We start from the raw sequence: 13,218 nt of genomic DNA, 5'->3' as shown, positions 1-13,218 counted from the left end.
CCGCCCTCCCGCGGGATCCCGGAGCCCTAGCCTGCCCCCGGGCCCAGGCCGCCCGAGCCGCGCGGCGAGCGAACATGGCAGCAGAATGAGAAGGCTGGCCCCAGGTCGTGGCCGCCGCCGCCGCCGCGCTGCAGCTCCAGACCCACGCCCGGCGCCCTCCGAGCCTCCAGCTTAGCCGGCCTCCTGCTGGCCGCCGGTGCATTTCATTCGGAGCGGCGGGCGGGGAGGAAGGGGACCCCCGCAGCCCGGCCGGTCCGGGTTCTGGCAGTGTGTCGAGGCTCCTGCGTGCGACTCGCAGGCTGCGGAAACGACGCGGGGGAGAGCCGGTCCCGGCTGCGGCGGCGCGGGCGCGGGGATGAGCCGGTCATGGAGCGACCTCGGCGGGGCGCACGCAGCCGGCCCGCGCTGCGGCGGGGACGCCGCCTGAGCCCGGGCTCCGCGGGGCTTCGGGGCCTCGGGCGCTCCGGGGGGGTCCCTGCCGCCGCCTCCGGGAAGGACGGGAGCCCCGCGTGGCGGACACTGCAGCAGTCACCGTACTGAGGCGCCCGAGCCTGCTCCGCCTGCGGCTCGGTGCGCTCTGGGCACCCGGACGCCTGGCCCGGTGCACGGCGGCTGGCGCACCGCGGCGAGCCGGCTGCGGGACTGGCTAGAGGGCTGTGCGTGCGCGTGTTCGACCGGAGATCCGAGCTAAAAGCAGAACCAGGCGGGCCGGAGCAGCCATGCTTCCCGGGGTGGGCGTGTTCGGCACCAGCCTCACGGCCCGTGTCATCATCCCGCTGCTGAAAGACGAGGGCTTCGCGGTGAAGGCGCTCTGGGGCCGCACGCAGGAGGAAGCGGAGGAGCTGGCCAAGGAGATGAGCGTCCCCTTCTACACCAGCCGCATTGACGAGGTGCTGCTGCATCAGGACGTGGACTTGGTGTGCATCAACCTGCCGCCGCCCCTCACCAGGCAGATTGCAGTCAAGACCCTGGGTGAGCGACCCCTCCCCCTCCCCCACCCCATCCCCAGCCTCGCTCCTTTCATCCCCTGCTGCTTTTCTCCTCTCGCCCTCTCTTCATCCCGGAAGCTTGCATGGCATCTACGCCGACCCGGGCACCTGAGATCCCACATCCCACTCGGAGCTTTCTCCTTCCTCATCCCTGGCCTTCCCCACACCTACGCTTCCCCACCACCTGGGCGCGCTTTCACACGCGCGTGGCGCCCAGGCTGCAGGAGGCGGCGTGTGTTCCGGGGAAGTCGACCAGGCTGAGGAAATTCTTAAGATTGGGGACGGGCTGCTCTGAGGGAGACAAAACTAAGTAGCCGGCTGAGTGTGCAGTGCCCGAGTGTGTGCGTGCGTGCGTGCGCGCCTGCGAGAGGCGAGTGCGCGCCCAGGAACGCCGGAATAAAGGGCCCACACGTGTCTCGGGTTTTCCTGGGGGCGATCGACTGCCTGACCGTCAGCAGCTGTGGCGCCCTGCTAGGATAGTTTCTTTCTTCCTGCTGGGAGTTAGTTTAGTGGGAGATTATAGAGATGTGACAACTAGCTGGAATTATTTCCTCTTCGCTGAAAGCAAGGATGGTGAGAGTGGTTGGATGGGGGCGGGGGATCTATTAGGACGTCTTCGTGGCGGGGGGGGATGGTGGTCATAGGATAGTAAAGACTAATTTGATAAAAGCAGAGGGAGTTAACTTTCGAGTGTGGCAGCCCAAGAATTGTCTTCCGCGCAGATTTGGAGTATGATCTTAGAATTTTAGGGGATGAGAGCAGTAGTTCCAGAGGCACGGATGCTTTGTGTGGGGAAAGGCCCCATGCTGCCAGTTTCACGTGGAAGCATGCAATAGTCCCACCTTAATTCCCCACAGGAATAGTTCCTAGGCCTGGTGACAGGCCGGTTGGGGGTGAGCTTACCAGCCTTCACCGTCGGGTTCCCCCACCTAACCCAGGCCGACTGGACCATCTCAGAGCAGGGTATCAGAGTCCCTGCCGTGCCCAGAGGAAGAAGTGCACGTTTTGTCCATCAGCGGTCCTCACACGAACCAGGAAGGCTGCTCACTCCTTAGGTCCCCAGAAAATGTTGCTGCCCACCCTTGGAAGTTGGAATTTTTTGTTGGCCAGGAAAGAGACAAAGCTTAGAAGGCAAAAGAGTTAGAAGGCAAGAACTGGGAAGGAACAGAAACCAAGGGTCATTTATGCAATCTTGGAAAGGATGTTTTATTTTTAAAAACAGGCATGGATTTAGGGTAGGTGACATGTACGTATATTTTAATTCTATCTTCCGAGAACTATGACCAGGATGTTGAACTCTTTCTCCCTAGAAAACCACTTGCATCAGGCCATTCTGTTGTTGACTCGGATGGGACATCCGACAGATTCCTAAGGAGACCGTCCAAGGCTGTCCGTTTTCATGTTAATGTTATTAAGCTTCTGACCTTTGTTGCCTGTTTTCTTTGGCCTTGAATGGAATGTCATTAGGTTCTGGCCAATATTTCTTTTCTGTTTGATCGAATATATACGTTCAGTAGCTTACCTCTGTGCTCACAGTGGATCTGTGCATATTCAGTAGATGATCACCATCTTATAGCATAAATCTATGAGGGCAACTCTTGTAAGACGGGTCCGTCTTGAGCCCGGTCTCTGCTAGAGGACTTACGACCTATCACATCAGAAAGACCTGGTTGTCACATTCCCCCCCCCACCCCAGCACAGCCCTCCAGGTCAGACCCGCAGAGCAGCCCTAGAGCATGTCTCCTGGAGGGTGGCAATTTGGGAAACAGGGATGTTCCTGTTTTCTGACCATCTCTGGTACTTTAACCACGAAAGCATTTGGGGGCTCTGGCTTTGGGGGAAGTGGCACAAATTATACCTTTCTAGATACTTCTTCTGTTCTTGTTTTCAGAAACCCCTATGAGTTTTTTTTTCCTTGACAAGACTGAGGTGGGTTACCTTTTCAAAACCAAGTGTCAGAGGCATAAGAAATAGCCTTGGTTTAATCATCATGACTGAGGAATAGAGGTTTGTTCATATTTTCATGCTAAGTCTTGGGCTTTGTAATTTTTTTTTAATTCCTGATTTCACAGGTAATCAGACTACCTGATTCTGAGGTAGTCTCTGCTTGTAGGAAATGTGGAGGCTTTGGATTTAGATGTGGCTGGACCGTAGGCTGTTCCAGGCTTCACCTTCAGTGGAAAATCCCCAAACGTGGCTCTTCTTCCCATTGTACCTGCGAGTACCCGGTGGGGCGGTCATCTTGGTGTGCTGTGCTGTCACAGTTAGAGGTTCAACACATACGACACAGGAAGTGAAAAACCCCAAACAGTTATTGGGCCGGTCTGGCCGTTGGAGGTTTGTAGATATTAGTGGTTGCCTGGAATTGAAACAAGCCAACCTTGACTAGTCCTGGCCTCATCGTCTTGTCCTTCTTTGAGTTGCTTGCCCAGCAGTGGTGAGAGATCTGTGGCCCTGGATCCGTACTGGTCATGGGCCTGTCGAGGTGAGGGGCTGTGACCAGTATGGAGGCGTAAAACTTGCAGTCAATTGAATCACAACACCCTCCTTTGATTTCTAAAAATTTCCTTGAAATCCCTTTCTAAGCGAACTAGGCATTTCTCTGTTGGAGAGACTTTTCTGCGATGTATAATTTCTACAGCATCCAGGGCTGCCTCTTGTTATGTACCGGCTGTGTGCAACGTGGTAAGTGCTCTATATGAAATGTTTCATTTCTTTTTTTTTTTTTTTAATAAATTTATTTATTTATTTATTTTTGCTGTGTTGGGTCTTCGTTTCTGTGCGAGGGCTTTCTCTAGTTGAAGCGAGCGGGGGCCACTCTTCATCGCGGTGCATGGGCCTCTCACTATCGCGGCCTCTGTTGTTGCGGAGCACAGGCTCCAGACGCGCAGGCTCAGTAGTTGTGGCTCACGGGCCTAGTTGCTCCGCGGCATGTGGGATCTTCCCAGACCAGGGCTTGAACCCGTGTCCCCTGCATTGGGAGGCAGATTCTCGACCACTGCGCCACCAGGGAAGCCCAAATGTTTCATTTCTTGACTAAAATAATCCTCTAAGGTAGCTGTTTGCCCCATCTTACAGATGAGGCTGGAGTTGAATTGCTCAAGGACATGTGTCTCCCCCCAAGTCATTGCTTCCTCCCCCATCCTCTAAACTTGCTCCTTTGCCTCACTTCCTTCTCTCAGAGAGTGGCAGCCCAGGTGAGATGGTTGGAGGGATCCTTTGTTGTGTGTCTACCCCACTCATGGAATCAGTTCCCAAATCTGGTTGATGCCAACCCCTCATCCCTCTTGTATCTGTTCCCTCTTCTGCATCATTGCTTCCTACGTAGAAGGAGCTAGGCCCTGACCGCATCTGAAATAGGCTTCAGTCTGCCCCTCACCACCCTCGCCTCTATCCACCTTCCGCTCTGCTGCCAGAATTACTGTGAAGAACTGCAAACCTGATCACATTACTGCTCCCCCATTTCATCACTTCTAGGAAAAGCCCCAGCTTCTCGGCATGACCGGCAAGACCTGGCCTCTGATGAGCCTGCCCAGCCTCATGTCCTGCTGGTGGTTCTGGAACCCCACGCACTTCAGCTAAACCAAACTGCAGGTGTTTCCTGGAAAGGCCCTTGTTCCTCCGTGTGTCCATGCCTCTGTCAGGAGTACCCTTCTGCCTCGTGTGTGTGATGGATGCCTGTTCATCCAGCCTCAGCCCCAGGGGTACCTCCTCCCGGAATCCTTCCCCTTCCTCAATCCCGCCCCCTCCCCATACCCATCTGTGGTCTCAGCACTGCGTGCCTCCATCTTTTCTTGCACTTACTTTAATGCATTTGCTTAAAAAGTAGATTTTATTTAGTTATTACAAATAGGTTATAGATTCACGTGGTACAAGTTTCAAGTGCTCTAACATGCTTGAAATAGTACACAGTGAAGAGGAAATGTTCCCCAGCCCCATCCTTCAACTGGAGGCAATCACGGTTGTAAGTTTTTTTGTCTCCTTTTGATGACTTTTCTAAGTATGGACTGGTGAATATGTGTGTTGAGAATTTGAAAAATATTTTTCACACAGTTAGTAACATCTTATACTTACTGTTATATACTTTGCTTTCATCATGCAACAATATGATCTTGAAAATTTGTGTATATATACACATAGATGTATATTCAAAACTCAGAATGTAAAAGTATCCTTGCTCCTATTTTTGGCTGCGTAGTATTTCACTGTATGGGATAAACCAAAATTTACTTAAACAGTTCCCTATTATTCAACATTTAGGTTGTTTCCAACCTTTTGTTTTTGTTTTATTTTATTTTTTTATACAGCAAGTTCTTACTAGTTATCTATTTTATACATATTAGTGTATATATGTCAATCCCAATCTCCCAGTTCATCCCACCACGTCCCCTCCCCCTTTCCCCGCTTGGTGTCCATACATTTGTTCTCTACATCTGTGTCTCTATTTCTGCCTTGCAAACCGGTTCATCTGTACCATTTTTCTAGATTCCACATATATGCATTAATATACGGTATTTGTTTCTCTCTTTCTGACTTACTTCACTCTGTATGACAGCCTCTAGGTCCATCCACATCTCTACAAATGACCTGATTTTGTTCCTTTTTATGGCTGAATAATATTCCATTGTGTTTATGTACCACATCTTCTTTATCCATTCGTCTGTTGATGGGCATTTAGGTTGCTTCCATGACCTGGCTATTGTAAATAGTGCTGCAGTGAACATTGGGGTGCATGTGTCTTTTTGAATTACGGTTTTCTCTGGGTATATGCCCAGTAGTGGGATTGCTGAGTCATATGGTAATTCTGTATTTATTTTTTTAAGGAACCTCCAGACTGTTCTCCATAGGGGCTGTATCAATTTACATTCCCACCAACAGTGCAAGAGGGTTCCCTTTTCTCCACGCCCTCTCCAGCATTTATTGTTTGTAGATTTTCTGATGATGGCCATTCTAACCGTGTGAGGTGATACCTCATTGTAATTTTGATATGCATTTCTCTAATAATTACTGATGTTGAGCAGCTTTTCATTTGCCTCTTGGCCATCTGTATGTCTTCTTTGAAGAAATGTCTATTTAGGTCTTCTGCCCATTTTTTGACTGGGTTGTTTGTTTTTTTTAATATTGAGCTTCATGAGCTGTTTATATATTTTGGAGATTAATCCTTTGTCCGTTGATTCGTTTGCACATATTTTCTCCTGTTTCCAGCCTTTTGCTTATACAAACTTGTAATGAATAATCGAGAGCAGATGTCATTTTGCACACACGCCCGTGTGCTCGTAGAATGACTACGTGAATTCTTTATCACAGTTGGTGATAATCTCTTTCATTTGTTTGCTTGTTCTTCTCTTTGTTATTTGTCTCCCCAGTTAGAATGTAAGTTCTTTGAGGGGGTAGAGCCTTTGTCTGCTTGGCTCACCCAGTTGCCTTTTCTCCCCTAGACAGTGCCAGGCACTGAGTCACCTCATAGGCACACTATAAATATTTCTTTTTTTTTTTTTCTTTTTTTTTTTTAATAAATATATTTATTTTATTTTTGGCTGCATTGGGTCTTCGTTGCTGCACGTGGGCTTTCTCTAGTTGCGGCGAGCGGGGGCTACTCTTCATTGCGGTGCGCAGGCTTCTCATTGCGGTGGCTTCTCGTTGTGGAGCATGGTCTCTAGGCGCACGGGCTTCAGTAGTTGTGGCACGTGGGCTCAGTAGTTGTGGCTCGTGGGCTCTAGAGCACGGGCTCAGTAGTTGTGGCACACGGGCTTAGTTGCTCCGCGGCATGTGGGATCTTCCCGGACCAGGGCTCGAACCCGTGTCCCCTGCATTGGCAGGCAGATTCTTAACCACTGTGCCACCAGGGAAGCCCTATAAATATTTCTTGAATGCCAAGTGAATGCTTTTCATAGAATAAACGAATGCTTGGCTTATCAAGAGGATGTGTCAATCAATACAGAACATTTTTGTCCTGCATGCAATAGCACGGTACCTCTCAAACTTTAATTTGCGGTTGCATTACCTGGGGATCTTGTCAAAATGCAGATTCCAGGGTGGGACCTGAGATTCAGAATTTCCATCCAGCTCTCAGGTGGTTTAGATGCTGCCGCAACCAGACACAGAGGCGTGATGGCTCTCTGCCTTTGGGAAAAGAAGACATCCATGGCCTTGAGTCGTTCACCTGGCAGGGGAGCTGTGTTAAAATACCTGTTGCCTTTGTGTGTCATGTGGCGACATCTGTTTTCATGGTCCCTGCCCTGGTTTTTGGAGATAGTAGTGCAGGCTCCCTTGGGAAAGCCTCTCTGGGGGATGGATGGCGCTTTGGGGATAGTGAATAAGGCTGCAGAGTTTCAGTGAGCCTTGACCTTGCTGCACACTGATCTTGCCCCAACTTGTTTGGCATCATTAGCTGCAGACTGGGAGTGCTATGTCCTTTTCTGCCCTACTTCACAGTGTCAGCAAATTGCTCAAGGTTGAGGAGGACTGCTGGGACAGGCCTGAGAGAGCGGGAAGGAAACGGGGCCGCACTGGTCATGGTTGCCACACTAGCAGAGATAGGGCTGCAGATAACGAAATGGTGTATTTGGACTTGACAGTCACCATCTGAAACTCCAGCAAACCCTGCATTTCCTGTTCTTCCTTCAAGTCTGTTCTCGATCTGTGCCTGTCTGAAGACTGTAGTAAATGTGATTGCATTTTTCTCTGAGTTTCCACCCCTGAACGTGGAGAGAAATGATTTCGGTCTACTGATTTGGTTTAGAGTTGAGGAAGCTCTGGCGCATTATGTAAATGAAAGAAATGACTCTATTTACTGTTAGGAAAAGTCAAGCATCACCAGCCTCATTTTATCTAATTGAAATTAGGCTCGGGTGAGTGATTATTTTGTTCATGGTATCTGGTTTTGCAAACGTACAATTTTGCAGAAGTTTATATTGGAGAAGGGAGAAGCCAAATGAAGAAGTTGGACATTTTGATACCTGAAACTGGGAAAGAACAACAAAAAAAGTGAAAATAAATAGCATGGTTTAAGGGTTTCATTGAGAAAGTAATGTACAGGCAATTAGTTCTATATTTTGATTCAGGGAAATCATGGTCCAGCAAAGACAATCATGATTTAAGATGTGGTGATACACAAAACTAACTGGGAAAATTTGGCAGTTTACAACTGTATGGCTTTGGGAGAGGTAATGTCCTTCCTGAGCCTCATTTTTTTTCATCAATAAAATGGAGCTAAAGATACTATCATATAGAGTTGATATGACAGTTAAAATGAGGGGAATAGATAAAGACCTAGTCCATGGCCCCCCTTTAGTTGTCTGCATAGACTCAGTAAATGTCAGTTCTGCTTCTTCCCACTGTGGTCAGTTATTTAGCCTATTCCAAATGGTGCTTCTGAAGATTTATTTTCCCTCGTTTTTCTGATGAGACGATTCCTTTCTGCTAGACTCAGAAAATACAGTTAAAAGTTTTTTTATTTTAAAAAGGGAATATGCATAAGCCAAGCTTCAGGTGCTGTCTTGGCTGAAAATCTAGTACTTGCTTCCCAGATACGTGATCTAGAAAGTGCTGATGGTGTTACCAGGAACTCACCATCCTCCTGTGAAGCTTTATCATCACCGTGGGAAGGATGCAGGGCTGTCTCATGGAACTCGGGGCCGGGATGTAGCTGGGTCTCAGTAGTACCTGGAAACCATGAGCTCCTGGAATTTTACCATTTTGCGTTCTGCTCCTCTCCATGTGTCGCCCTCGTCACCCGTCCCTCTTCAGAGCAACCTCCTCTGCTTCCTGGGCTCGTGTGACGGGCAGAACACTGTCCGCATGTAGCTCCCAAACAGAAATATTACTGGTTCAGCCACCTGAAAAGTGCAGTCCTCGCCTTGCTTCCCCCCCCAGGTGTCCCTGCTTGTGCCTGATGCTGTCTCCCGGCTCAGTCTTTTTGGAGATTCTCTCGCAATGTGGGGGACCACTCTCCTGGAGGGCAGTGGGGGTGGAGGGATTGAGTGGTCATTCTGAGCTGGGCCACGCTCCACGAAGGTGCTGATTATGAGAACATAGACTTGGGTGAAGACTTTACAGATGTGGACATTTCTTGATTACGTAGGTTCTTTGTCTACTTTGTGAAATACACATTTGGCATTTTGCTGCTCTTCTAATGACCGTAGTAAAACAGCAGAGAGAAAAATATATGTCATGATGAGATGATGCCAACCTTGTTAGGATTATTAAATTTAGGGTGTGCATATGTTGCAAGTCGGTGATGGGAGAGCAGATAAACGTGACCGACTCCATGGAGTTTAATGGTCGTCTGCCTTATTGAGTGCCACCTCCTGTGTGGCATGTGCCAGCAGAGGACCACCAGGAGACAGAGACCCTTTGCGTTCAAGTATTAGCTTAGGACCTCTAAGGAGCCAGGAAAGACTGAGGTCCCGGAGGAAGAAGGATTTCTGCTTTCAGGCTGCTTTTCTGCTGGAAACTGCCACGTCAGCTCTTCCCGGGTCTCCAGCCTGCTGGCCTGTCCTGCAAATTGCCAGTCCCCATCATGGCATGAGCCCCATCACGGCACGAGCCAATTCCTTAAAAATAACCCCCACCCCCCCTCTCTATGTATACATATCCTATTGGTTCTGTTTCTCTGGAGAATCCTGACGAGTACAGATTTTGGCTGGATCAAGGCCACCTGGCCAGGCAAGCTGGGCCGTGAGACACCTGGCAGACGCGTCACACAGACGTGGGCTTGGAGAGACTTGTTGGTGGAGAAGCAGCTCTGGGGAGCTCAGCTGATGGGTGTGGGCCCCTAGGAGAGCACTCACTGAACATTGTTCTCTAAGCCAGGAGACCTGGGGGGTGGGGGGTTCTTTTTGTTTCAGACTCAAGCCAAAGGGAATGTTGGGAAGAGACTTAGCCACATTCACCGCTGAGAGCCACGCTGACCCCTCGCCCTGATGGTTCTACACCTGTCAACAGGGCTTTGGGGGAGCTCGTCTCTCACGTTTGGGCAAGTCTGGAATGCCTTGGGGTTTAGAGTTTCCTTGAGAATTGTTAATGAGTATGAAAGAACTTGGAAAAATGACTTTACATTAAAATGACATGAATTGTTTTTTAAATTTCCAATTTCCGACTATAATAGCCCTTAGGGTATTGAGATGCTCTTGTAGTTAGCATAATATCCATAAACTGAAACTGTAGTTTTGAAGCCCAAAATTAAGTTGGTTTGCAGCTTTAGCATTGCTTTTTAAAAAACAAAACAAAACAGCTTAATTGAGATATGCTTTATATATCGTAAATTTACCCACTGTAAGTGATTTCATGATTTTTAGTAAACTTATGTGATTGTGAAAGTATCACCACAAAAAGTTTTAGAATACTTCCAACATCTCCAAAAGTCTCCTCATGCTTGTTTTTGGCCAATCCCTGTTCTCACTCCTAGCCCCAGGCAACCACTGACCTGCTTTTTGTTTCTAACATTTTGCCTTTCCTAGCAATTTCATATAAATGGAGTCATAGAATATGTAGTCTTTTAAGTCTGGCTTCTTTCACCTAGCATGTTTTCGATGTTCGACTGTGTTGTTGCATGTATCAGAAGTTTATTCTTTTTTTATTGCCAAGTGATATTCCATTGTATGGATAGAACACATTTTGTTTATCCATTCACCATTCAATGGGTATTTGTATTGTTTCCAGTTTTTAGCTATTGTGAATAATGCTGCTGTGAACATTTGCATACAAGTCTTTTGTAGACCCATGTTTTCATTTCTTTTGAACAGATATCTAGGAGTGACATTGATGGGTTATATAGTATGTATATTTAATTTTTTAAGAAACTGCCAAACTTTTCCAAAGCAGCTGTACCACTTTCTATTCCTACTGGCTAGGTAGGGAATTCTGATTTCTCTACATCATCACCCACACTTGATATTGTCAGTCTTCCTGCTTATAGCCATTATAGATAGTGCATAGGGGTATCTCATTATGATTTTGATTTGTGTTTCCTAATGACTAATAATGTCGGGCACCTTTTCATGTGCTTATTAGCCAGTCATATATCTTCCTTGGTGAAATGTCTATTCAAATCTCTTGACCATTTTTAAATGGGGTTGTTTGTCATCTTGTTATTGAGTTAGAAGCAGTGGTTTTACGATTTTGTTACGTTGTTAAGTTAGGGGTAGGTTTTTGGGGGGTTTTAAAGACTTCTCTCTACTTTTGATTTTGGAACTAGATACAGCTGAACTAATTCTCCAACCCAAGTGAAATGAGCTTTGCCAAATAGTCATTGAAATGGTTCACTATTTAAAAGAGCGAGACAATCATGTGAGCGGATTCTGACGACTAGCCCTCCCGCGTTGCCCTGGGCCCTGATGAGATACAGAACACCCTTTGAGGGACATTCCCAATGTGAAGATTTTCAGAAGTGCTCTAGGACCTTTCAATTACTTATTTTGTCCAGTGTCTGGAGAGTGTTTCTCTCTCTCTTTTTTTTTTTTCTTCATTTATTTTTCTTTAATGGCCTTTAAAGAATGGCCTTTGTTCTTGAGAGAAGATAAGCGTACGCAAGCACACAGCAATGCAACAAAACATATGATTAAGTACAGTATGAATCGTTATACTGCAATGGCAGGAAGTGTTTGCTTAAGGCAGTTGAGTAACCCCAAAATATCAGTATTGGGTTAAGGGTTGGCCACCCGGGTAGCTTGACAGTGCCAGTCTGTAAAAAGGTGCTAGAACAAAGGGGAAAAGTAGAGAAAATGTTTGAACAGAATTCTCTTCATAAAAAGTGCTGTGTGGATGGAATGGGAGATGCAACAGAGTGAGACTTGGAAGGGGCTTCCTCTAATAGGGGGGTGAAGTATTGCCATGTTGTCCTCTAGAAGGGCTGGCCCAGGTTCACTGATGAGCTTTTGGTTTGATGAGGGAGGAGCTTGAGTTTGAGGTTAGAGCTAAAATGCACAACACCTGTGAGAAAAGGCCACACTGGTCCCCAGCGCCCGTCCCCTCAGGCAGCCTGGGTCCCTGAGGAGGTGGCCTTGCAGATAATGGATGTTGCCTGAGAGCTGAGGACAGAGGAATTCCTGAGGGCTGAAGGGTTTGGGAAGAACCTTTGGAGGAGGTGGGGCTTATAGGGGACCAAGAAGCGGGGGTCGGATTTAAATAACTGAAAGGGAGTTGTAGGAGCCTCTATGATGTAAAATCCTCTTCAGGGAACCACCTGGCCCTGTAGCAGCACTCTGAGGAAAAATTACGTTTCCTGCAGTCGACCACTGTAGGTCGTGCTCAGGTTCTGGTTTTGTGCTGTGGCGGACGGTGGGCGTCTTTCTGTTACACGGTCGAGGCCCTTGTGGTCCAAGGGGCAAGGCGGGCTGGGGCTGGGAGTCACCGTGTGAGAAGGGGTGAAGGACTCTCCTTGGAGAAGGACACTCAGTGCATGAGAGGTGGACGTGCTCGGCAGCATTAGGAGGCGAGAGCTCGTGGAGATGATGACCTGGAAGCTTCGGCAGAGGAGACCGCCGCGTGGGAGATGGTTTCAGGGAGCGGCCCCGGCGGCGGGATGTATAGTTAGTTCTTGACTTGGGACCCGGAGTCAGTTAACAGGGCCTTGCTAGGTGAGAGCGCTGGCTGGGCTCTCAGAAGATCCCCACCCGTGACACGCTGCGTACTCATTGCCGTATTTCATAAGGAAAAGTTCTTTCCTTTTCCAGGTTTCCAAAAAAATGTTGAATTTGTTGTCATCTGTAGAAAGTAAAGTCAGGTATCCAGATGCTTTTGTCATCAGGGGAAAGTTGACTGGTTTTAAGAGGCTGCCCCGTCCTGTGGCCTGGCGTTGAGTCTCGGCCTGGCCACATTCTGCGTGGCTGGGAGTCCTCCACTTAACTCTCCTGAGCCTCTGTTTCTTTATGTGTAAAACAGAGATAATAAACATGCCTAACTCAGAAGGTTGTAGACATAAACAGGGATCTGTTTAAAGTGAGTGCTCAAAAAACATGGGGGGACTTCCCTGGTGGCGCAGTGGTTAAGAATCCGCCTGCCAGTGCAGGGAACACGGGTTCAAGCCCTGGTCTAGGAAGATTCCACATGCTGTGGAGCAACTAAGCCCGTGCGCCACAGCTACTGAGCCTGAGCTCTAGAGCCCGTGCTCCACAACAAGAGAGGCCACTACAACGAGAAACCCGTGCATCACAACGAAGAGTAGCCCCTGCTTGCCAAAATTAGAGAAAGCCCACGCACAGCAATGAAGACCCAACGCAGCCAAAAA

At 48.3% G+C, this 13,218-nt stretch overlaps 2 protein-coding genes across 3 annotated transcripts in view; both read left to right on the top strand.

The window, feature by feature from the left end:
• Positions 1 to 33: 33 nt before the first annotated feature.
• Positions 34 to 13,218, top strand: part of GFOD1 (Gfo/Idh/MocA-like oxidoreductase domain containing 1) — a 108,727-nt gene continuing 95,542 nt past the window's right edge. Inside the window, exon 1 of one of the 2 annotated variants that reach the window (XM_082413347.1) lies at positions 34 to 972. In XM_082413347.1, coding sequence (XP_082269473.1) covers positions 720 to 972 — 253 coding nt within the window. In that variant the 5' untranslated portion in view covers positions 34 to 719. Of the gene's footprint in view, positions 973 to 1,365; positions 1,563 to 13,218 lie in introns of those variants that run through there. The other variant, XM_082413351.1, reaches the window with a different exon arrangement.
• TBC1D7 (TBC1 domain family member 7) overlaps positions 842 to 13,218 on the top strand; it is a 151,153-nt gene continuing 138,776 nt past the window's right edge. Inside the window, exon 1 of the mRNA XM_082413414.1 lies at positions 842 to 972. The gene's annotated coding sequence lies outside the window, so the exon portion shown is untranslated. The remainder of the gene's footprint in view (positions 973 to 13,218) is intronic.

The sequence above is a fragment of the Balaenoptera physalus genome (genome assembly GCF_965194825.1).
Source record: "Balaenoptera physalus genome assembly, chromosome: 11".
Classification (NCBI taxonomy): Eukaryota; Metazoa; Chordata; class Mammalia; order Artiodactyla; family Balaenopteridae; genus Balaenoptera; species Balaenoptera physalus.
Note: the sequence above shows the minus strand (reverse complement) of the source record. Positions and strands in the feature narration are given on the sequence as shown.